At 43.4% G+C, this 26,328-nt stretch overlaps 1 protein-coding gene across 4 annotated transcripts in view; it reads right to left on the minus strand.

The window, feature by feature from the left end:
• The window catches only part of PRKDC (protein kinase, DNA-activated, catalytic subunit), a 164,354-nt gene that overhangs the window by 112,768 nt on the left and 25,258 nt on the right, over positions 1 to 26,328 (minus strand). For 3 of the 4 annotated variants that reach the window (XM_060116123.1, XM_060116121.1, XM_060116120.1), the window contains exons 15-27: positions 25,835 to 25,960; positions 24,399 to 24,548; positions 22,656 to 22,771; positions 22,149 to 22,308; positions 21,392 to 21,478; positions 20,520 to 20,639; positions 19,994 to 20,153; positions 12,635 to 12,741; positions 10,679 to 10,769; positions 9,587 to 9,750; positions 8,540 to 8,692; positions 4,256 to 4,363; positions 1,656 to 1,882 (exon numbers count right to left, since the gene is read on the minus strand). In XM_060116123.1, coding sequence (XP_059972106.1) covers positions 1,656 to 1,882; positions 4,256 to 4,363; positions 8,540 to 8,692; positions 9,587 to 9,750; positions 10,679 to 10,769; positions 12,635 to 12,741; positions 19,994 to 20,153; positions 20,520 to 20,639; positions 21,392 to 21,478; positions 22,149 to 22,308; positions 22,656 to 22,771; positions 24,399 to 24,548; positions 25,835 to 25,960 — 1,769 coding nt within the window. The remainder of the gene's footprint in view (positions 1 to 1,655; positions 1,883 to 4,255; positions 4,364 to 8,539; positions 8,693 to 9,586; positions 9,751 to 10,678; positions 10,770 to 12,634; positions 12,742 to 19,993; positions 20,154 to 20,519; positions 20,640 to 21,391; positions 21,479 to 22,148; positions 22,309 to 22,655; positions 22,772 to 24,398; positions 24,549 to 25,834; positions 25,961 to 26,328) is intronic. The other variant, XM_060116122.1, reaches the window with a different exon arrangement.

Below are 26,328 nucleotides of genomic sequence, written 5' to 3' on the forward strand. Positions count from 1 at the left end.
AACTAAAAAAATCAACACAGTGGCTTCAAACTCCAGTCGATTTTCATACAAACGTGCGCATGCCCCCACACACGCAGAGACAGATTCCTATCCATCCAGCTATCCTCTCTCTATCCATCTACCACCAATCTATCCATCCATCCATCTAAAATCTATCTACTTATCATCCACCTACCTCTCCAACCATCATCCACCCATCCATCTATCCACCCATCCATCATCCATCCATCCATCATCCATCCATCATCTATCCACCCATCCATCCAACTAAAATCTATCTGCTTATCATCCACCTACCTCTCCATCCATCATCCATCCCTCCATCATCCATCCATCATCTCTCTTATTTTCACAACTGCTCCCCTCATCACTATCCCAACTGCCATTTCCTGAGAGAAGCTATTCTAACCAAATGAGGTCAGATTCCTCATTATAAGGTTCCTTAGTAATCATGTACCACTACTTAATTTTTTTTTTCTCCATGCTGCACAGTAGTGGGATCTTAGTTCCCCGACCAGGTATTAAACCCGGGCAGCCAGCGATGAAAGCGCAGTGTCCTAACCACTGGACCGCCAGGGAATTCCCTGTACCGCTACTTAAAAGCACTAATTCCAGCTACAAATTTTACCTTTATCTCTGTGATTGGTTGAATATTATCTACCTGTCTTTTTTAAATGCAGCCCTCACGAAGGGCTACACCTTTGTATCTCCAGCATTCGGCACGGTGCCTGGCACGTAACAGTCTGACCTAGCGAACAGTACTAAATGAACAAACGAACAAACACTACTACAACCTTAGGTCAAGGACTACCTTGTCCTTGGACTGTGAAACCACCCTGTCACTGATGTCCTGGCCCTCAGACCCACTCCCCACACAGCTACTGGTAGGTGAGTTTTGGGAGGAGTCTAACCGTGCCGCTCCCTGCTCCCACTATCCAGGACTTGCCGTCTCTGGACGTGGCCTTCACGTCTTAACTCCACAAAGAGAGGCTCCTGGCCAGTCTCATTTCGCTCCCTTCCAAACCTCAAACTCCACAGCAAGGAGGAGAAAATGACTTTGTCTCCTTACATGCTGTCCTCTTATCTCTGCCCTGTCCCTCTGACCTGAAATGCTTGGGCCAGTTTCCACTCATCCCCTAAGCCTCATCCCAAGTATAAATGGTACAGGAGGCCAGGAGGTACAGGAAACCTCCCCTAACCTACTCACACCATGTCAGACACTCCTCTTCTGTGCTTCAAAAGACTGTGTATTATGGCTGTTGTTGCACTTTCCAGACTGTGTACTATTACGCTTCAATGTAGATCTCAACACGTTCTGAGCCTCTTCTTGAATGCAAACATCATTTTAATTCATTATTTAATCCCCAGAAAATAGCACAGCATCCAGCATGTTAACTATTTACTAAATGCTTGATATATGACTACATGGATACATAAATAGTGAGTCACTTTACAAAATCACTATTGAAAATTTAAAGATCTTAGACCACATGCCATAACGAAAAGACCCCACAGGCCCCAACAAAGATCCCATTTGCTGCAACTAAGACCCAACACAGCCGAAAGAAGAAAAGGAAAATAAATAAATATTAAAAAAAAAAAAAGAAGAAAATTTAAAGATCTTTACACTCTTCCCTGTAAGGTAACTTACGCACCTGAATTCCCTGTAGATATTATTAAAAGCAAGTGATGCTCCCAGTCTCTTGAAAGCATTGGGGTGAAGTGCAAAGCTGTACAGTCGCTTGAAAAGTGATTTGGTGTTTACTGGACTGTTTTCCTGCTGCTGTGGTGTTGTCTGCTTAATGGACCATTTGAGGAATTCTTGAATACACCGACCACAAAAATCTCTTAAAGTACTGTCAAAGGGGTCCACAATTCCATCCTGAAACAAAGCATAAAATGACAACTGAATACCTTGGTCTGCCTCTGAGCATAAATGAAGTATGTTATGAAAATTAATTTAGAGCACTACTAAGGAAAAAACAGACACTAGTCAAACCAATCTGACTGTCTAGAATCTAGACTCTAATAACAAATTCCTTTTGACATAATGAAAAGTTTCTTCTAAACAAATTAAGAAACTGAAAAATACACGAAAAAAGAGAATACTTTAATTGTACAGCAACAAAGCAGACTTTCCTTCCCCTGAAGAAACACAATGATTATATCCTAAAAACCTCTGTTGTTGATTCTACCTCATAACATTATCTGAAATGCTTTATTTATTGAGGATAAATAGAATAAGACCCTTGCAAGTTTCAAGGAAACTGTAACGCTACACAAAGAAAAATCACAGAGATGTGGTTCTAAAAGTAGAACCTTCTATCAGAGCAGTCCCCAGAAAGGCACAGTCTCTAAATACTTGAAAAAACAGCTAAGAAAATTTGAGTGCTTTTGTTTCTCTCTTAGATCCACACAGGAAAAGTTTAACTTGAGAAAGTACACGGAAACTGAAATAAGGGGATTCTTTCTAACATGCCTGGTTCCTTGCTACATGCAAAATCTTTGATCACAGCGCGAGTTAGAATTCACGGAGGTGAAGAAACGGGCAGAGGAGTGGACAGCAGGGACACAAGTGTGCTGGAGCGCACCAGCCTCCACCTCTGCCTTCACCTTTTTTCTTTCCGTAAACTCTCTCATGTTACATTTCCATTCCCAACTGGTTTTTTCCTGAAGCCCTGACTTAAGCTACCTTCAAGGATCAAAAGGGGAAAAGGAACAGCTAAGATAGAAACTTTAGAACAGAAACATTAGAATAAATCCGTCTGAATGAAATAAGCCACAAGCTAAATTTAATTAAATGGATGTCATAGGCAGCTTTCACACTAGACACTGCAGGGAATTAAACCACAGGTACAATGATGTCATCATCCTAATTACAAATGTTCAGTAACTCCCACTGCCCACAAGTGGCAGCCAGTTAGGCAACCTCTGAGAGGGAAAGGAGCTGTGTTAGTAACTACACACACAACCGGGGCAACAGGGGCAACAGGGACAACAGGGCTGGCCTGGGCAAACTGCAACAAAGAGTGGCCCTACATGCAACGACACACCTCATTTCAAACTTAACAGAAAGTGACCCACAGATTCAAACAAATCAGTCTGCAAAAACATGGATTAAAGGATGTTTGTCTGCACAAACTTGTTATGTGTTCAACTGGGCATTTTTTAAAAAAATTTAGTTATCTATTTTTGGCCGTGTTGGGTCTTTGTTGCTGCACACGGGCTTTCTCTAGTTGTGGTGAGCGGGGGCTACTCTTCCTTGAGGCACGCGGGCTTCTCGTTGCGGTGGCTTCTCTTGTTGCGAAGCATGGGCTCTAGGCACTCGGGCTTCAGTAGTTGTGGCTCGCAGGCTCAGTAGTTGTGGCTCGTGGGCTCTAGAGCGCAGGCTCAGTAGTTGTGGCGCACAGGCTTAGTTGCTCTGCGGCATGTGGGATCTTCCTGGACCAGGGCTTGAACCCGTGTCCCCTGCATTGGCAGGCGGATTCTTAACCACTGCGCCACCAGGGAAGTCCCTCAACTGGGGATTTTGATTCCAAAGTCAGTAATATGCCAAAACAAAAGTATAGGTTGAAATAATAGGTAAATATCAATTAAGATGATATTTAAAGAAATCAAATGTAGTTATTTGCACGAGTTCAGAATATTAAAATCAAATGAGTGTGGAAAGACAGTAAGGCTTTAGCCGACCTCACGGCCTCTGCCCGCAGTGAGCCAGTGACCCCACCCTCACAAGTCCACCTCTGCCGTCTCAGGACAGTTCTGTGTACGTGGTGAACTGCGGTGTCTAGGGGCTTTGATTGCTGAATCTGAATGCAGGAGGAAACAGGACCAGCTCAAAAAATTCCTTTCACTCTGAACTAGTATATATTATAGTTAAAAAAAAAAAGAGGATACTGCAACTCTGATAGAAGTCCAAGAACATTCTTATTCACCCTTTCCACCCTCGACACACACACACACACACACACACACACACACACAGCCTTAATGTAGATGAAGTCTGTCAAATTTATAACCATCCTCCCAAAAGGAACAAAACAAAAACATCCATTTGCCTGTAGCTATTTAGAAGTATCACTTAATAAACATAGCACCTTGTTCATTAAATGCCATCTCACCAAAATAAAAGAGATGATCCAATCTAGCTAGATGTTACATTTTGATACCTTGACAGGTAGCTTTTCTTAAAGTTCTGAGTATTGATCACATATAACCATTTGATGGGAACGGCAGGAAAAGAACCATGACTCACCAGTATTGTTTCTAGTAAGGCAACAGTGTCCTGACTTTCAAATTTCTTATTGTTGGTGAACCAGTGAATCAGCTGCATAACTAGAGGTTCATACAGTTGCCTCGGCACCTGAAGGAGTAATAACATCAGAATTTACTTTTGTCATGTAAATTTTGTATCAGAGAGAGTTCCATTTATATGACAGGGGCAAAATTAAGCGTAATATTACTGTGGTTATATTAGTTTCCTTCTCTAGTTAAATTCTGTGATGAACGTGGTCTAACTTCTTCCTAAGAGTCTGGCAAAGAAAAATACGCATCCCCAAACTTACTGTTCCTCTAACGAGGAGGGCAATTAGGGTGACGGTGATGGTTTTGATCATTCACCCTGATTAACCTGATCCTGAGTTGAACAGAAGGCATTCTGTTCACACCCCCGTGGGGACAAAGCAGAAGCCAGGTCAGCGTCCTCTACATACAGACTTCCAGGCTGTATCACAGAACAAGAGTAGAAGAGGCACTTCCCCCTCGGCTGCCAAAAGAAGGGAAACTAGTCTTTACTCCTTGGAGATGCGGGTTCTCACCCTAACCTTCTCAAATGTAAATACAGTCTCTCCAGGGCCCAGAGAGCCCTGTGGGTGTCTGGCTCCTACAATCCAGGGTGGCTCCCAGGCCTGGAGAGAAGTTTTACTGTCCTTTTGGATCAGAGCAATTTCCTGAGACAAATGGTTATGCATCTAACCCTCATTCTCTATGAAGAGTAAATGTTCACAGCCCGAGTGAAGGGGAACATTCCTGATCTTCACGTCTCACAAGGCTGGCTGTACAGGAGCACTGAGAAATCCAGGGGAGTTCTACTTCCCCGCTGATACTCAGCTTAAGAACAAAGCACATGGTACGGACACCACATCAAAAATCACATGAGGGAGGTCCCTGGCAGTCCAGTGGGGGACCATGTGCTTCCACTGCAGGGGGTGTGGGTTCCATCCCTGGTCAGGGAACTAGGATCCCACATAACGCCTGTTGTGGCCAAAAAATAAAATTAAATTAAAAAAAAAAAAAAAACCCACAAAAATCACGTGAAATGTCTGGGGCTCAGACCAAACAAGTTCTCTTACACCTGTGTATTTCTCCAAAAAATATCTTTCTAAACTTTGAAGCAACTTTTTGACTTAAAGTAAAAGAATCTTACCTTTCAGTTTGGATATTTAACCTGGTCTTAAAGCATCACTCTTTTTTTTTTTCCCCCAAAAAGAATTATTTTGTATTCTTAGAACATAAATTATATATATGTACACACACACCATTTACAGAAAATGTAGAAAACCATCCAACTACAATCCTACATCCAAAAGGTAACCACTGTTAACATTCTAAACCAGTTAACTCAGTATATTTTATTTATACACAATTTAAATATATGTATACGTGTGTGTAAAAATATACACTTTTGTAACCACTTTTCTGCCCCTTAATTTTGAATCCTTTTCATGTAAATACATAAGCTATATCAGTATCTTTATTAGATGCCTGCTATCTCATATATGGATAAACCATGATTCAGTTACCCAATCCTGTTGTTAGAAATGCAGTATGTCTGTCTTATACACACCACTCTTAACACCTCTCTGGACAAGGGCTGCTGTCCACACTCCCACCTGCCAGGACTCACAAGTCCCTTTCCCTACAAGCTTGGCAGCACTAAACACTGCCAATTTTTAAAATATTTGACAACTGCTGCAATCCATACCATTTTAATTTGAATTTCCTTGTTTACTAAAAAGGTTGAATATTTAAAACATATTTAATTGGCCATATGTACTTCTGTGTTCAAGAGCTGCCCATTTTTGTTCTTTATCCATTTGCCCATTTTAAAATCTTAGTATCTTCAGCACAATGTGGGAAAAAAAAAAATTTCCCTACATCATGTGTATGTCAAAACTGTGGGTTTGTGCCATTCAGTGGTTTTAAATACTTATAAAGTCAGAACTATCAATACACTAACAGTTTTCTTCCACAGATCTCCCTTCAATACCTTGTATGAAAATTTCCCTTTCTACACAAACTGTATGGAAAGACACCTATAATGTAATGATAAAATCCAACCAAGTAGCAGAAATCACATTTTACATAAAAGAAAGCATTTTTGAATGCTATAATCCTTTTTATCTGTAAAACAAAATTTATATGTATGCTTATAAAAATTTATATAAAATTTATACGTATGCTATGTTTTACAAAGATCTAGGAGTATTTTCACCAAACTTTCGGCAGAGGATACAGTGGCTTTTCCTGAGGAATAATGGTGGGAAAGGGGTGATGACGTGGAGGTTCACTTTTAGCATCATATGTTTCTATATTAATTAGTATATTTTACCAATGAAAAAGACCATCCCAATCCAAAGATACATGCAGACATGCTATAATTCATCACATTTTTCTATAATATTTTTAGAGTTTATTTTTCCTTCTAGATCTTTTTAATTTGAAATTAACCTCTCATATGTTAGTCAAATGCTATAATAGAATTTATTAAATGTTCCATTTCTCACTAACTTAAAAAAGCCCCTTTTACCACACATACAATATTTATGTGTACACATGGGTCCACTTGCCAACTGCCAGACAGTCCCACGGACATATCTGTGCACAAGTTCAACCCCATTATAATTAACGTGGCTTCTTCTTAGTATCTGTTAGGGCAAGACACCCTTCAGTACCTGACCCTGCCAAAATTTTTCTTGGTTCGGCTCTAGCAATTATTCTTCCAGATTACTTTTGACGTTCAAAACGAAATTAATTCCGGGATTTTTGCTGGAACGATACCAAACTTACTGAACAATTTGGAAAGAGCTCGAATTTTTTCAATATTGATCCTTTTTTTTTTTTTGGCCACGCCGCCCAGCTTGCGGGATCTCAGTTCCCCGACCAGGAATCAAACCTGGGCTACCTGAAGTGGAAGCACCAAGTCCTAACCACTGGACTGCCAGGGCATTCCCTCAATATTGATTCTTCAGGTACACATCACTTTCATTTTATATTCATAAAATACGTTTGCCTGGCATATTAAAGTTTATTCCTAGACGTTTTATTTTACTTCATTTTATTTTTTACACTGCGCCATGCAGCTTGCAGGATCTCAGTTCCCCAACCAGGGACTGAACCTGGGCCACAGCAGTGAAAGCTCAGAATCCTATCCACTAGGCCGAACTCCCCCAGACGTTTTATTATTATTACATTTTTTGATGCTGTTATGAATGCTATGTTGTAAACATATTTTCCAAGTGGTCAATGCTACAATAGAATATGAGACATATTAGAACACTGATATATGAGAATTCTATTTTGTAATTCATCAGCTTTCTCCTTTATTAATTCTTAGATTTATCAGTTGATACTCTGGGCTTTCCATATTTTTTTTAAACTATATTCAAAATAATAATTTTTTTCCTTCCTTTCTCTGATGTCCCTGACCTCAGGGACCTCATGGCCTGATGAGAGACCCAGAGGCTAACCAGCACAAATAACTTACGAAACACAGACGACCAAAGCACAAGGCAGCATCACTGCGTCATGGCTGGGCAGGATTTGGCTGTGATATTCAGGTAAACATTCTTCATCATTTTTTTAAAGACAAAATTAAACTATTCCTGATTTACCAAAACAAAATACCTTCTTGGCCTATATGAAGAGAATCGCTGCTTATGAAACCTATTTCTGTGGTAAATTTCCAGTTTTACCCCAAAATCCTATTTAATCATGGTGCATCTTAAGGCACTGCTGGATTGTATTTGTTCACATATATACTGAAGTATATTCCATCTGTATTTATAAGTGAGTTTTTCATTTAGTTTTCTTTTTTATGTGTGCACCCTTATATCAGGGTTCTGCCAGCTTCATAAAATAAAGAATTTGTCTTCCGTGTCCCAGCAGCAAAGGAGAATTCTGTCCAAAAAGCCACGAGGAAGAGATGACCTGCTGACATCTCCAAGCGCCCCCGACTGCTGGCCACGGCCCCTCCTCTCTTCTTCACCCCTAAGTGACAGAGCCGGTAGCAAAATCAGCCTTAAGGGCTAGACTCTCGTAATTAATTCCTTAATTACTTAATTAATTACTCTCATCACTTAATTCCTTAGGGCCCATCCCTGAGGAATTAAGCCGGAGTCGGAAGGGCAGGAGCCAGGTAGCAGGTTTTCCAAGACCCCAGAGTGGTCCCAACGTGCAGCAAGCTCTGACCACCACTGAACTAGACAGGACTGTGTAAAAAAATTCTGTAACTGTTTCAAATTCAAAGTCATGCACTTACCTGATCTACATCACATGCCAGTCGAAGCAGCACAGGAAAAGTGCGCTTATAGAGCTGGTACATGGGTGGGGGGCCCAGGCCACTGTCAGGCATCTGAGTGGCTTTTCCCAGCATAAACATGACAATGCTGTGCAGAAGCTCACAGGCCGCAACCTGAAACAGGCCAGGGGTCCAACAAAGGTTAAGAGCATTTTGAAATGCTACACAACGTAGCCCTTTAAAAAGGAAAACTTCGGCAGCAGATAACTATCCCACCCAAAAATAAATGAACTGGAAGTGGCACTTCTTGTTGTATAAAATTCATGCTTCCGTTCACTTTGATCTGGAGCCCACAGTGAAGAACTGAGATTTAAAAGATTTAGACATCAGGGGCTTCCCTGGTGGCGCAGTGGTTGAGAGTCCGCCTGCCGATGCAGGGGACATGGGTTCGTGCCCCGATCCCGGAAGATCCCACATGCCGCGGAGCGGCTGGGCCCGCGAGCCATGGCCGCGGAGCCTGTGTGTCCGGAGCCTGTGCTCCGCAACGGGGGAGGCCACAGCAGTGAGAGGCCCGCGTACAGCAAAAATAAATCAATAAATAAATAAAAAGATTTAGACATCAGGACTAATACATTCATAAGAAACGTATTTCCATGCTGCTGTATCACAGAACTCTGCTTCATGTGTTAGCACATTTTCAACTGTCACTTTCAGTAAATATATTTTTAAGGCACAAATTTTGGAAATGTACAGATTAATATAAAGATTTGAGATTATCTGTTTCTAATCTCCCAGGTTGAAGAGATAATCAAGTACAGACTAAAAATCACTTTTCAACACCCTCTGTACTATTTTCTATTATGAAGAGTTCTGGTATATTAATGTTTTGCCAGGTTATCATCTATTATTCAGATAATTTATGTTTAACTTCCATTTTCCAAGGACACATACTTCTGATAACTGAACAGTTTCCTGATTACTATACTAGAGAAAACACAAAATCCGTGAAACACAATATGTGTTTCCTAACGAATACACGTCTAACCACAGCAGGTGATCAGTGAGTACTTTGGTTTGTCTGTCGGCGGCCGAGAGCGCCAGCTCTGTGACGCGTGGCAGGAATGGGTCCAGGTGGATGATGGGCTTCATGTCCGCGAAGGGCACCGCGAAGCCGAGCCTCCTCTCTCTGTCCCAGGCCACACAGCGTCTGGCCCTCTCCTCGGGGGACACTGCTGTCAGAGAGATGCAGAGTGCTTTCGGTCAGTCCCTCCTCGCTCCAGGACAGCCCCTGGCTCACCCCTTCCTGCTCTGTTTACCACACGTGTACAAACCACCACGCACTGTTTCTGAATTTGACTTAAAGGCAAACCATTTTTAAACAAGTCTGATAGTCTGGAATGTTTAATTTCCAATTTCAGTAAGAGTTACTCTTCTGTGGAAAAATGATAAATGCACAATACTTCAATTAAGTATCTCCTCTTTATAACACTTATTTTCCTAATACGGGCTCTGACTTCTGAAATGCCCAAATCACCAATACACTTAATATGAAATTTTAAAGGTAAAAATACCAATTTTTACTAATCAAAGATGCTAATTCCGGGCTTCCCTGGTGGCACAGTGGCTGAGAGTCCGCCTGCCGATGCAGGGGGACACAGGTTCGTGCCCCAGTCCGGCAAGATCCCACATGCCACAGAACGGCTGGGCCCGTAAGCCATGGCCACTGAGCCTGCGCGTCCGGAGCCTGCGCTCCGCAACGAGAGAGGCCACAACAGTGAGAGGCCTGCGTACCACACACAGGGAAAAAAAAAAAAAAAAAAAGCTAATTCCGATCAAAAACAACTTAAATTATCCAAATATTAAGGATATCAGGTTAAAAAAGATAACTTTGAACTCCTGACACAATGTTTAATATAAAGGTGCATCAAGCTAGATTCTGCTTCATAAAGGAAAAGACACCAGACCCCAGTGAGCGAGCACAAAGAACCCCACAGGCTGCATGGCACAGTGGAAGTATTCACTCCATCAGGCAAAACATGGCTCTTCATAATCTTACCTGAAAACACATAAATGACATACAGGAGCAAATATCAGAACACACCATGACCTGTATGCATCCAAATACACCCATGGGGTTAATGTGCTTTAAGGAAAGGTCACCTGTTATGAGGTTTTTGCTGATCTGTCCCCCAAGACGGCCAAGCACTTGCACGACCTGAACCCGTATTTCTTCTAAGGACAGCGCTTCATGCTGCAAACATGGTGACAAGTTAAACATTAGAGAGTCACGAGCTGCAAGAAAGCTGCTCTACCACCCTCGCCAGTGTTGACACCTCCAATGGCTCGTTATAGCCTACACGGCACTGCAGTTAATTTTATTGCAAATTCACGAAAAGAAGCCACAGCTCTTCCAATTTTGTAGTTCGCTGTCCGTTTCCTAGACCATAGGTTCCAAAGTTTTGGCAAGAGCCTTTACACCCTTAAAAAATACTGAGGCTTCCCAAAGAACTTCTGTTTATGTAGGTGGTATTTACCAGTATTTATCATAAGTTGAAACTTAGATATTATTTAAATAGTTATCATTTACTTTAAAAACAGTGAACCCACGACATGTTAACAAACGATAAACTTTTAGGAAAAGTAACAATATATTCCAAATAAACAACCTCAGGCAAGTGGTACTGTTTCCCATTTTCAAATTTGTGACAGACTTGTTGTTGGGCTGTAACTGGGAAAGGAAGAGTATTTTAATAGTCTTTCTAGATAACTGGGCTTTTTCTCTGATACGGCTCCAAAACTGAAGTGGAAGTTTCTTAAAGGTTAGTCACAAAGTGGAATCTGAAACCACATCAGTGAAGATTATGTAGTCACTACATTAAAATCCATGGGCTTCTCTTGCTCTCTGTGGATTTTCACCCACCCACGATTTGGGAACATAATGTACTGTTCATCTGAAAACAATGGTTCCCTGGGTCATGCAGATCTTCCACATGTTGATGCATTTCACTGTACATGTGAAAATATCACAGTTGTTAAGTACTGAGAAGCTGCCCAGCTCATGATGGTTACAAGTCTTCCAAAATTTTAATTTTCACTTAAAAGCTTGAATTTTATCACTGGCAACCAATACTCTCAGAAGTTTTCTTTGAAGTGACAGGCTCGCTCTCTGCCTTGGAGAAAACGCCTGCCAGACACTGAGCAGCCAGGCTGTCTACCCCAGTAACAACGGCGTTCACAAGGGAAGGGCTGCTCGGCGCACCCCTGAGGACAACCGCCAGCACCCCTGCTCCAGCACAAGGGATGGCACACAACGTGTGCTCAAGAGTCGAGGCTTAAGGAGGCGCTAGGGAACCAACGCACCACCCACCACTGCACAGTGCAAACGTCGACGTGTGAAAATACTGACAGTTCTGGCCTTGCACCCGGGGACCCCAGGGTCCACCTAGGTAGGGAAACGGGGTCCTGTGTCTGTAAAGAAATGTTTAAAACTAGAGGCACGCTCAAGTAACTTTACCTTCCTTTACTTATATGTGATAAAATAATTTAAAACCTTTAGACACCATTTCTAGTTTCACCCAGGTCTCCCAATCAAAAGCTGTCAAAAATATCAAGATGGGAGGAATTTTCCCTAGAGCCTGCAATATCAGTTCTAGATATTAAAAGTTTTTCAAATTTCCTTTTTCACTTCATACTTAAAAATATTTTCCCTACACTAACTCAATTTTCTCTATTTACATCATTTTTATCTGTCACATTATGTGCTACATCTAAAAAACTGGTCTCAAGAAATTATCACTGGAAAAAAACCATAAAAACTGCCATGAACTGAACTTGACAATATGTATTTCAGATTTAATCAGTAAATGAGTTAATCTTACATATCCATAATATCACTACTCCAATTGCTTATTCCAAACAAGAAAACAAGACAATAAGCCCGTTAACATAGTTTACATTTTTACTGCTAAATATATATTGAAATTATTTCTGTATTGTACACTGATATGTAAGAACGAGTAAGAACTACTATTTTAAAGGAAGACTTTTACTTTTCACAAGCATTAGAATCTGATCTCTCCATTATTTAAGGTAAAGAAAATACAAGGGATTTCTTACTGATGCGACGCTCTTTGTCCTTTTCAGATGCTTTAACACGTCTCTAGTAAATCCTTTCTGGGCGGCCCGAGAGAGTGCTGACCCCTCCCAGTTACTCCTGGTCTCGTCTGTCAACAGTAAACAGAAGTCAATATTAAACAGCACTCATTCATTTGTTTAATTAATACAAGGGAAAACACACTACGCTGCTATAGAGAGACACTGAAATCCTAATTTAAAGTGAGATGAAAAATGAAATTTCTAGAACAACAATATTAACAGTGTTGTCTTAGTTTTAAATACCACGGCTGACTAAAAGAAACATGGTTCCTTGGAGAAGTGGCTGACTCCCCGTCTGGGTAGACTGTGCTGGTGAGAAGCGCCAGGAGGGGGCACTGCTCGGGGAGGGGCGCGCTCTCAAGAGTCCCACACACATCACATCTGGGACAGGCTGAGCACAGACATCAGTGGGAGCAGGAAAGGGCTGGACCCACTGAGAATATAAGAATCCACAAGTCCCTCCTGACAGGCAGAAATAATGGGTGAAAAAAGTTATTTCTCACCGTAGAGTGCCAACTAGATAAAAGGAATCATGGAGCTGGAACATCGCCACTGTGCCACTTTTACAGTAATAATCAACTCAGAATAATCACCAATGGACAGACACTAAAACTATCACGGTGTGACATCCCTGGGAATCAGAACACTTACAGCAGTGAAGGAGCTGCCATTCGACAATCATTAACTTCTACAGAACTTCCAAGTTTAGCACAAAACTTTCCCTCCCGAACCACTTCATGGTAAGGTACCAATCTGACGCCACCACCCCTGAATGGTGTGGGTCCTAAAGGACCCGGTCCTACATGACAGCCACGCTACTACCCAGAGCAGGACAGAGTGTGTCCTAAAGGACCCTGTCCTACGTGACAGCCACACTACAACCCGGATGAGGATGCTGAGCTGCAGACGTGGCCCACATTCACCCCCACCCCCAGTCAGGCTCCAGTCGGCCCTAACAACGTCTTAGCTTAGAACCACAGGTTACACTTAGTTCTCTTGTCTTTTTCATCTCCTTTAAGTGAAACAGTTCTTCAGTTTCCTGGAGTTTCATGACTTGGACATTTACAAAATTAGATGCCTCCATCTGGGTCTGTCTAATGCTTTCTCAGGACTGCGTTCAGGTTATAGAAACCATTTGTAGCGTCTTGCTAGTCCTTTATTAATAAAACCTTTGGCACCTGCTCACTTTCTCTCAGTGGAGTCACACTTACTTCTCCCAGTGCTGAGACAGCCTGGGAGGACCCTCACAGGGGCTATAACCCCAGCACGCCTCTCCTGGCCCCCAGAAGTGAGACCCGCTGACTCCCCTCTGCTTTCTGTTTCTCTAGTTCCCCTTCCATCTGTGAGTCTGCGGTGCAGGTTTGCTCACACCCCATGAGCTAGGCCCCGGGTGGGAACAATCACTAAGAACTGGGGTTTTGGTCTTGGACCTTCTGCAGGTGGATATTAGAAATCTACCCTCTGGTGGCCCCAGATGAAAAGAGGATCTGGTTTTTATTTAGTCTTTATTAAAATGTTTTGGAGCTCAAATTAGTTAAGAATTTTGTACACTGGGAAAAACAGCTCTCTGATATGTGGACTGGTCAAGTGTTTTATCTGTGTCTATGACTCAAACTGCAGAACTGAAGCCATAAACCCTCATGTGTCTGTGTGTCACCTAAGCCCTGAATTGAGAACAACCTGACTTCTCCTTGTGAGTGTGCTGTTCTCCTGTATTTGGAAAGTATTAAGAAATTAGATTAGGGCCTCCCTGGTGGCGCAAGTGGTTGAGAGTCCGCCTGCCGATGCAGGGGATGCGGGTTCGTGCCCCGGTCTGGGAGGATCCCATATGCCGCGGAGCGGCTGGGCCCGTGAGCCATGGCCGCTGAGCCTGCGCGTCCGGAGCCTGCGCGTCCGGAGCCTGTGCTCCGCGACGGGGGAGGCCACAGCAGTGAGAGGCCCGCATACCGCAAAAAAAAAAAAAAAAAAAAAAAGAAATTAGATTATTAAGTCTCTTAAAGGAGCTCTGTTCTTATTTATACAGATAAATAAGCTTATATAAAATGAATATTCCTAAAATTATCTGAAAATTAAAAAATTGGACTTATAATGCTTTAAATGTGCCAAACTTTAAAAAAATGCTATAGTCACTAACTCAGAAGCATTTCAGAAATCCATATTCACATAATAAAGGCACATCTTCGGCAAATGAGACAAATTTCATGATTTTAGTTTACATAAATGTGTTTTCCTATCAGAGTTAAGTACAATACAAGCATACATCTTATTCTACCTGGGTTTGTTTTTCCTATACTTATTTATATACTTATTATACTTATTCAGGCTTACAAAGGCAATAAGCTAACAACACCTCTCATTACATTGTTATTATGGTACAAGACACACAAAATAACACCACCAACCATCTGCAGAATTTTTTCTTCATCACAAACAGCCCTACATAACTTTTTTTTTTTTTTTTTTTGCAGTATGCGGGCCTCTCACTGTTGTGGCCTCTCCCGTTGCGGAGCACAGGCTCCAGACGTGCAGGCTCAGCGGCCATGGCTCACGGGCCCAGCCACTCCACGGCATGTGGGATCCTCCCGGACGGGGGCACGAACCCGTGTCCCCTGCATCGGCAGGAGGACTCTCAACCACTGTGCCACCAGGGAAGCCCCCTACGTAACTTTTAAGATCATGATAAATGCAGTAAGTTTATGTTCAACTAAAGTGAATCACTGGACAAACTTTTTACTTCCCCAGTAATTACGTTTTGTAGCATGTCAACTGGAAGATAATTTCTATGGTCTGCAGCCTTGAAATCCTGGACTGAGTTAATTAGTAAGTAATCACTGGATACCCACGTAATTTCTAAGTAAAACAGAATACCGAAACACTGATTGCTAAGCATCATTTTTTTTTTCTTTCTTTTTTTTTTTTGGCTATGCTGCGCAGCTGGTGGGATCTTAGTTCCCCAACTGGGAATTGAACTCAGGCCCCCTGCAGTGGGAGCGCCAAGTCCTAACCACTGGACTGCCAGGGAAGTCCCACTAAGCATCATTTCTAAGTCTGTGTGCTTCTGTTTCCTGCTTTCTAGGCCACGAGGAGATGAGGCATGCTGTGTGTGGTGCCATTCAGGATGGATGCGGCTGCAGGCGGGTGTCATGTGTGCTCACAAGCTCCGAGCCTGAGAAACTCCAAGACCTCAGCAGACACTTCTCAGAACCGTCCACTCCACGTTTTCTCAGTCCAAGAGAAGTTTGGCAGCGAGTTGTAACTGAGAAGCGGATGAGGGTGCAGTAGAAGAGGGCGTGCTTCTGACTTCCAAGGAGGGTGAGCTGCTCTGCTGCTCACGAAGCAGCGAGTCTTGGCTTCTGGGTGTCCGGCCATCTTTCCACAACTGGGACTTACTAACAGCTCACAGACTTTTGCTTTTGTGGGTTACAACTAGCAACAGTCAGCATACTGGAAGCAGAAACTACTTTTGTAAAGACCTACTGATCTATTTGAAGACCGCATGTTAACACACACGACATCTTAGTATTCCTCTGAAAACAGTTGGATCTTACGGACTCCCTGGGAGATCCACTGTTTCACGTTGTGTCAGTGGGTCCCAGAACATGACAAAACTTGGAAAGTGTAACACCTGAGTCTGAGAAGAGGCTATGAAACGAGTTACATTCTTAGCAAAGTTCACTCAGTCTTAAAGGACGTGCTTCTCTGCCTTACTGATCAATGCCTTTGTCTGTAATGGGCAAAGTTACTCTTTACTTTCTGTGGAATCCACAAGGGAGCAAGGCTTGAGTCTTACTTAACAGAAGCACTTTGAGCGAAAGGCTCAGGCCTTGCACCTCTGTCACGAGCGGCACAGAGCGGCACTGGGCTCTCAGCAAAGCACATAAGGAGGCATGCTGTCCACTGGCTCCACTGCTGGCCAGCAGGCTGACGACCGTCTGCCAGGGTCTCCACTGTAAAGCTGCCATCTGCACCCTTGGTGAGTAACATGCGTTGTGGGGTGAGGTAGGCAGGATTTTAAGGTAGCCCCATGACCCTCCCCGGTGTTACCCCCGTGACTGTGTTCCCTTACACAACAAAGGCAGGTCTAATCTAATCACACGAGCCTCTTAAAAGCAGAGTTTCCTCCAGCGGATGCAGGAGGAAGGGGCACAGACTCAGAGCCTAAGGATTCAAGGTGCACCGCTAGCCAAAGGCAAGGGGCGGGTGAAGCCGGGACCACCAGCCAGCAAGGAAACGGGGCCTCGGACGCCGCCGACACCCTGCAGGAACCTGAGGGCCCTCCTGAGTGCCCGGAGAAGGGCCAGGCCGGCCCAGCCAGCCCCGCGCAGAGGAGCGGCTAAGCCCGCCTAGGCTTCTGACCCAAAGGACGGGGAAACGACAGATGGTGCTGCAGCCGCTGGCCCTGTGGTGACTTGTTACACAGCGAGAAGAAGCACACGACGAGGCTTTCCGTTTACTCGCTGACTTGTAACTGTACACACGCAAGAGTCCTACATGATTCAGTGGATCACGATCTCTTTCTGGGAAAATCTGCCTTGATGCTCAGATTATCCCAAGTTGGCCCGTGACATTTCCCATCATTCTTTGAACACTTCCTTGATTTCTGCATGTTTCAGAAAACACAATATTCTAGGTTCCTCTTGTACTTTCCCTGTCCAGGCTGGAAGCAGCCATTTCTCCAAAGCCACAATCTGGGCACTGGTTTGCTCACTGCTACAAAGGTACCACTAGCCCCAGGCAGCCCCTTCCAATGGACAGAAGGACAACAGGTGTGCACGTTACACGTTCCACTTCACCCACCCACACACATGTGCGGGCGCCTGCGCACGTGTGCAGAAGCAGTGAGGCCCAGGACGGGAGGCAGGGTCCTGAGCTCACGCCCGGCCCAATCCCCGAGGCCCTTTAGCTCTCTCTCTCTCCCCTCATTGTCCTTGATCCAGTTGTTAATGTGGCCGACGTCCCGTATGCCGCCCTCCTCACCTGCCTGGACACCCTGACCCACCGGGGGGCCCCCGGTGCCCACCCTCCTCAGCACCGACCACTGGAGAAGGACCTCACGGGACTGACCTCACTGGGAAGACAGCCACTTGCAATCAGAGAACGGAGCAGCTCCCGCTAACCACAGGCCCATGGGCATGTCCATGACGGCACCACCTGCCATCGGTCCTGGGAGCCCCTCAGGTGAAAGGACATCAGACAAGCCCAGCTGGAAGGACCTCCTCCCAGATCACGGCCCGCAACCTTCAACAACATCAACGTCACGAGAACTGTCCCATACTAAAGGACACCCAGAAGCACGACAACTAAACGCAAGGCCCGGACTGAATTCTGGCCCCGGAAAAACGCAGCTGAAAGCAGAGCTACGAAGGAAGTTAATGGGGCAGCCGAGCAATGTGCACACAGGCTGCAGAGGAGGAGAGTGAGGGATCCATGTCACCCTTCCTGACCTTGACCACGACGACGCTGTGGTCATGCACAGGAAACACACTTCGCAGTATTCAGGCATTCGTGTCTGTGATGCCTGCAACTTACTCACAAAAGGTTCGGGAAAAAACATCACGTATAAACACACACATGTATTATCACACAATACAGAGAAAGCACATACAGTGACTAAGCAAGTGGGACAAAATGTAACTGCCAAACCTGCATAAAGAGCAGATAGGAGTTCTTTTCACTATTAATGCAACTGCTCTGGAAGTTTAATATCATATCAAATAAAACATTACTAAAAACAGTCTTTCGGGTTATGGATTTTCTGTTGTTAGTTTACCACTCTCTGCTTTGCCCTATGTTTTCCCTACCTCCCAATCACCTGGAGAACGACGACTTATCAATAACTAAATTCTCTGCTTGAAGGATCACAGTAACGTCCCACATTAACTGAAAAGAAATACAAACCTTTCCAATGAGCTAACAGAACTAAATTTAAAAAAGCAAATGAAAGAACCACAAAGACATCTGCTAACAGACATATTCAATTCCTTCAACCACGTCCACGTGTTTTCAGTGAACTACTCAAACAGCAGCACTCCTTATAAGAAGTGAACTTCAAAAGCCTAAAGATACAAACATCAACTAGTTTTTTTTCCCCTCTAAATACTTATCCCAAAACTGTGACTCTTTCTTCATGAACTCTGAATATGCATCGAGGTGTCATAAAAACCAGACACAGTGAATGGAATCTGTCAGACACTTTTCATTTACGGTTTCTAAACCAACAGTATTTAAGCTGAACAATAAAATAATGATTTACGTAGATGGAATTTTATGAATTAACACTTGATTTTCTACTTCGCTGGCAGGGGCATTTCAATTCTTACCAATATTTCAGGGTACTTCTCCAACATGAACCCTTCTTTTTAATCATCTGATCACAATGTCCATTTCCATTCTGGTTCAAGGAAATCTGACGCCCCTCAATTCTACGTACTACTTTTCTTGGCTAGTACAACTTTGGCCTGGGGACTTCCCTGGTGACACAGTGGTTAGGAATCCACCTGCCAACGAAGGGGACAGGGGTCGAGCCCTGGTCTGGGAAGATCCCACATGCCGCAGAGCAACTAAGCCCGTGCGCCACAACTACTGAGCCTGTGCTCTAGAGCCCACGAGCCACAACTACTGAAGCCCCCGCGCCTAGAGCCCGTGCTCTGCAACAAGAGAAGCCACTGCAATGAGAAGTCCGCACACCACAACGAAGGGTAGCTACTGCTCGCTGCAACTAGAGAAAGCCTGCACACAGCAATGAAGACCCAACGCAGCCAAAAATAAATAAATTAATTTTTTAAAAACCTCCAATCCATTAAAAAAAAATTTTTTTTTGCCTGGCCAGATGAATTTTTTCTTTGAATCTTTTCCCAAACCTACTTCTTGTATGACAATTCTTCTGAACATTAGTACTAAATCAGTTGTATCTGAAAAACCGATAAAAAATCAGGTGAGATTAGGTCAAAATATAAAATGACTATTGGATTTCCTTATAGTTTTAATTCCTGTTTGATTTGTCAAACAAAAGTTTCTTTGCAAGGCAGTGTGTCAGAATCTATAAGGAGTTCAAGATATTTAAGACTGACCTCTTGCCCTTGAAGATTTTATAAATCTTGGTAGGATACAAGTGACTAAAATAAAATGCAGGTTTAATACCTCAGTTATACTTATGTCCCAATTACATTGAAATGAATTGGGGAGATCACAAAAATATCAAACATATTTTGAATATGTTGGGTTCAAATTTCAGAAGTTGCAAAAATGCAAATATGTAGTCTTATTATAGTTTTTACATTGCCATTTTAAGATACACGTCAAAATTCTTCTAAACCTTACCTGATAAGGCTGAAGTTTTCAGATATCCATCAAGGCTGGGTAAAATGTCCTTATAATAGGGCTGAATTACATGTTTGCCGATGTAAACTGACCATTCTTCTAAGGCATTCAGGCCGATTTCTGCCAATGGGGTATAGCTCAGGCCCAGTTTAAAAGCCATCTGTATGTGAGTACGAACAAGGTAATGAAACACAAGGAATATGAGATTCAAAGAGGGTTCCTAACGGCAAGCCTTTCCTCTGCCGGAACCAGACAGGCTGGAGGGAAGGGTACACGGAGGCCCTCTCAGGAAGGCCTGCTAGGGGTGTCACTGCACACCTGCCGCACAGGGAGGGCTGAATCCTCACCCCCCACCCCCAGGGGCCCTCAGAGAGGCCCAGCCAGGGTCCCTCCCCAACGCTGCTCAGTGGCCGAAGCAGAACATGAACCGGGGTGTCTGACGGGTGAGCGCCTGCTGTGACTGCCATGCTTTCCAGGAAACAGGACACTGCACAAGAGATGCGTCTGCTCAGGACGATGCACCCACCTGCAAGGCAGGGACATAGGCTCTGACATCAAGTGCGATGATGTCATGTGGCAGGGAGAGGACAAAGGTCAAACAGGAGGCCAGGAGTTCATCTTTGTACTGCTTCATTTTAACTGACACCTTAGCAAGAAAGACGACAAGAACATCAGTGCTGCGCATCTGAAGAGAGCCTTCGATTTCACAATCAACTATGAGATACCCTATTCGCAAATAGGGAAAAGGATCACGGGGCCTTTATCTGACACAGCCGCGTTCATTTAAAAATTGAGCACTGATTTCCAGGAAAAGTTCATTTGTTGAGTACTTAATTCCGATTATGTGGAAGAGCTAAAGAATCTATTAACTTTGAGTTGTCATCACTCAATCTTAAGAAACCTCAGGGGACTCTGGAAGCACAAAGATTTCCTCTGTTGGTGATTTTAACCCCTTAATCCCCACATGGATTAAGCAGCCCATTTTTAAGTAATCAGATCATTTATGATCATTAGGATTTTTTCAACATACATTTTTTTAAACATCTTTATTGCAGTATAATTGCTCTACAATGGTGTGTTAGTTTCTGCTGTATAACAAAGTTAATCAGCTATACGTATACAAATATCCCCATATCCCCTCCTTCTTGCGTCTCCCTCCCACACCCCAATCACCCCCCCTAGGTGGTCACAAAGCACCAAGCTGATCTCCCTGTGCTGTGCAGCTGCTTCCCACTAGCTAGCTATTTGACGTTTGGTAGTGTATATATGTCCATGCCACTCTCTCACTTCGTCCCAGCTTCCCCTTCCCCCTCCCCGTGTCCTCAAATCCATTCTCTACGTCTTACATTCATTTTTAAATAACCCATGACAAAACTGGATAAATCATTTGAAAATTACCTCTTTACCAAATTTTGCAAACAAAGCAAAGCAAAAAGACTTTTCTGGGTCCTCAGGAGACTGTTTCTGACTCTTTGGACCAACACCCTGTCAAATAAAACGGAATTAGTTCAGTGAATGATAACCAGGTAATCCTGTGTCCTAATCCGGCCGTTCCCAGCCTTCCTTCCAAGGGGAACCATTTTCATGTTGCTCAGGCCTCAGGCAGAGGGGAAGGGAAATCAGCCCTGAAAACGTTTCAGGCGGAGGCCAGCCAGAAACCGAGTGGGAGGTGGGAGGAGCCTAAGTCTGCTCCCTGTCCCGGTGTTCTGATGCGCACACCTGTGGGCTGAGACGCTGCTCGCGCCCAGAGCCCCCAGACACAAACCCAGTTACTCTCCAACCTCTCGGGCCACCAGATCCCCTGGGCGGCCTGGGCAAAGGCTGCTAAGAAGCGGCCCAGAGCTTCTGAGGAGGTGAGCCTGGAAAGGGCACGAGTGATGCTAGTGATGCCGGTCCCAGCACCCCATCAGAACCCCTGCAGAGCCAACGTAATCAGCCAGGTGTTGTGAATCAGAACAGAAAATGCTACTGGTTAAACTTGGAAGAGTGTCATCCAATCGCCACTCACATTATCAGTCTTTCAAAACAGAGATAATAAAATGAGTAGACTTTAAAGCTGCAATATGCTATCGTGTCGCATTTTAGAAGGTATTTATACACACTCGTGCAACCTAAGAAACACAGGAATATTCAGTGTCCTTCAAAAAACACTTACCTCAAGATATTTTATTTTCTTGGCATTTCTCACAGCAATAGATAGCAATTTGTAGAAACCACTAATGAATGGCAACCGTGTAGACTGCAGAATTAATTCATAGGCAAAGGAGCATACCCATGGCTCAAAAAATTCTACATGTTTCTCAGGAAGAATCTCCCTGTAAAAACAAATGTAAAGCTCAATGTAGAAATTCTCATCATATACTATTTTTATTCAGCTTTGAAATTATAAGCGACATAATCAAAACAAAATCATAATCTATGATTCCATTATATATCATTTTCAGGTATATCTATATTCCTTGTTTTCCCCACCTGAGGATCTTTTAAATGTATTTTTTTTAAAAAAGATAAATCTCAGCTGCTACATTTAAATATATTTCAAGTTTCATACAAGCAATTTCAGATTTTAAGTCCTACTATTTCATTTCTTATATCTACATTCCTATATTACAGCCAATAATTGATAATTTCCACTCTTAAACAAATAGCATTTCTTAAATACCTGCAAAATTCCACCAGGTTGATGAAAGCTGAAAAATCTTTAGGTTTAGCCGGATGCAAGTTAGCAGCTGGATCTGAAGTCGGGCTCACCCAAACACCAGCAGCTTCATTTTCACCCTTAAAAATTAATGGTACCAAAAAAACACTGTAACATTCAATCATTCAACAAATGACACAGCAAGTGACTCCACAGCCAAGTCCTGAGTCTTTGAGGAAGGAATGCAAAAGTGAGGAGGTACAGACGGGCCTCGGAAGCTCACAGTAGGATCAAAATGACGGGACCCACAGAACACGCAGCACGGGAAGCCACAGGGGACACTGACGGGGGCATAAAGGTGCACACACAGAAAGACAGGGTAGGTGGGGACTATAACTTCTGCACAGGAGCAGTGGTACCGGACAGAGGCAGAATCTCATAACATAGAAAGGATCAGTAATGACGTGTAGGTTTCAAAATGAGAAACAGAGGAATGGTTACTACTATTAGGTAATACAAAAATATTAACAGGGCCTCCCTGGTGGTGCAGGGTTGAGAGTCCGCCTGCCGATGCAGGGGATGCGGGTTCGTGCCCCGGTCTGGGAGGATCCCATGTGCCGCGGAGCGGCTGGGCCCGTGAGCCATGGCCGCTGGGCCTGCGCGTCCGGAGCCTGTGCTCCGCAACGGGAGAGGCCACAACAGTGAGAGGCCCGCATACCGCAAAAAGAAAAAAAAAAAAAAAAAAAAAATTTAACATATTCAGTTTGTGTTTCAGATTCAGGTGGAAATGTCAAGGGCAGGCTGGAGTCTAGACCTATTTGGGAAACGCTAACCTCAGAGGCGACGGCTGACCCGGCGGACAGTGCAAGGGGCGCAGAAGACACAGAGACTAGGACACGTGCTCCAAGAGCAGGTGTGTGGCCAACAGTCTCAGGGAGTCCCTATGGGCATGTTTGCTTATGAAATTAGTTTAGACATGAATAAATAAGAAGCCGTAAAGAGCAACAGACCACCCCCCAGTGTCCCCTTCAACCTGTGTAAAAGCATCACGAGTGCAGCCAGGTTGACGAGGCCCAGGGCCCACCTCTGCCCCTGCAGGAACCCCTGACCCAGTGGCCTCGGGCTCGGCCGTGGAAGCCAACAGGCAAAGTCGACTGAGGGAACCACGGGCTCAGCAGTGAACTGAGTGTGTTCCACAGAGTCCACGCCCACTGACTCCAGCCTCATCACCTGAGTGTCTTGTGATGAGGACTCCTCAGAGCGGACGGCAGCTCTGAGCGGCAGTTTCACGCTAGGCCCCATCTTTGAGCCAGCCAGGAAAACAGTGCAAGAACACAGGAGCGGGGGTCTTCCCTGTCCGCCCTGGCCTACCTTCTACTGACTCCAGAGCACAGAGCTTGCAGTCTCCCCGGGTATCAACCAGAGGAACGTCAGGTTTCCCGATCCTACTGCAAAAGGCCGCCTCTACACTAAGTAAGACTTGACTCTGCTATTGCTGAGGAATAAGGAACAATCCTCGTAACAACTTTTTCCAAAGAGTTGCTTTAACTTATTAAACATATAAACTACTATCTAGTAGTTTCGAATAATCTAGAACAGAATATTTTCTACACATTAGGCAATGCAAATAAAAAAGTATCAATGACACGTATTAATGCTGATAAACCAATTTCCTGCGATCTCTACAAGTGTGAGATTTGCTCATACTGCAGCACGCAGAGTTAGCACAAAAAGGATGCAAAATTATTACTGACAAGATCTTCTAACCTCTTGTTCCCCAACACTCTTTTTCAGTGTAAGATCCAATTTCTCGATAATCTTCAAAACTGATTTTACAAATTCATCATAGAGCAAACGATTCAGACTTGGAAGAGAAGAATTCACAAAGAGAAATGCTTCATCTGCTAAAAGAGAATCCTTAAAATAAAGAAAATAATAAATTTCAACATACTGTGCAAAAAAGTATCAGTACCAGTATTAAATAAGCATTATGATACATAAAGATGTATACGTATATTCAGGTATTATGGAAACTCCTGTGTAAACTATAGCAGATTTACCTCAAAGTTTTCAAGCTGGAAAATGTAGATTCCTTCCTAAATTATTAAGACAATACCCTTTCAGTTAGATACGACTTACGCAGTCATGTAACAAACAGTAGTAAATGAGAAGATTTAGGCCAATCCTTGTCAAAGTATTTACCACATTAATGTGTGAGTGTGTGTGTGTGTGTACACACATCGGTATACTATACATGTTGTGTCTATGTGCACATGCACATGCATGTACGTATGCACATATACACGTGTACACATATAAATACGCATGTACTCACACATACATGCATGCATACATATGTATAAATATATATCTATTCTCAGAATGGATTTAAAGTATTATAATCTATTATTTCTTTAAAACTGAAATATTGTACCATTCCAAAAATACGGACCAATTACTCTGCCTTTACTCAAATAGTCTATGAAACTTAACCTCAAAATGTATCTAACATCACATATAAGAAAACATATTTTAGGTAAAATTATTAAGATTGCTATACTATTTTGCCTCAATCAGAAAAACTCCTCAGATTTTTCACAGGATAGGAGCCATCTATTGACAAACACTGCTTTTCCTAGGCTATGAATGCTTTGTCAAAGACTATGTTAAACGGTGGCCAGAACGTGGCTTAGAGCAGACACCGCTGAAACACCTTCCAGAAACGTAGGAGGCGTGATTCTAACCGTGAGAAACAGCCGTGCACCCATCTCCTTCGTACCTACTACATCAACCGGATTTACCTTCAGCTTTAGCAAATAAAAAGAGCACGTCTCTCCCGTGGTGATAACACTGCCTGCCATGTTCTTTTTATCCACCAGCCTGGGTCTGTCTGAAAGAACAACTCTGCACCAATTACACTATGTATGCTGCTTCTTAAGCTAAAATGAGGACTCAGCTATGGTAATTCATTAATTTTAAATGAGTTCTATGATTTTGTTCCTTTTATTTGATTTTTTTCAAATCTCACTTTAACTATCCTAACTTACACTGTTTTCATTTTTCATTACCTGAAATACTTAAAAAAAAAAACCCTATTGAAAGTTAGTAAAATATACTTCTGAAATAATTCTTAGGTGTAAAACTATGGAGACTAATAAAGAGGAACTAAGGTACTTCCGTGGCTTTAAAATGGTCGTTTTTACCATCATCTGGTCACAGCTCAGGAGATTTCTAAAAAGATCCAAATAGTCTTTGTACGTGGGCACTCGCCATTTGCCGGTTCTAACTTCCCCTGACACACGGTAGTCCTCAGACTCAGGCTCAGCACCCTGGTGGGAAGACAAACATCCAACACTGAGGACAGATCAGAGAACGAGCAGCACTGCTGCCCTTTCACTTTCTGATGTCAGAATTCTCTAAGCTAGAACAGTCACCAGCTGGAGACTCTTAATTTGTTTGAGGAAGACAGTATATTATGAAAGCATAATAAAAAAGCTGGAAAAATCACAATTTTCTAACTAGGACTAAAACAGTGATGCACTAACAAGTGTTTCAAAACAATATCCAAGGGCCTCCCTGGTGGCGCAAGTGGTTGAGAGTCCGCCTGCCGATGCAGGGGATACGGGTTCGTGCCCCGGTCTGGGAGGATCCCATATGCCGCAGAGCGGCTGGGCCCGTGAGCCATGGCTGCTGAGCC

Source organism: Mesoplodon densirostris, chromosome 13 (assembly GCF_025265405.1).
Source record: "Mesoplodon densirostris isolate mMesDen1 chromosome 13, mMesDen1 primary haplotype, whole genome shotgun sequence".
In the NCBI taxonomy this organism is placed as follows: Eukaryota; Metazoa; Chordata; class Mammalia; order Artiodactyla; family Ziphiidae; genus Mesoplodon; species Mesoplodon densirostris.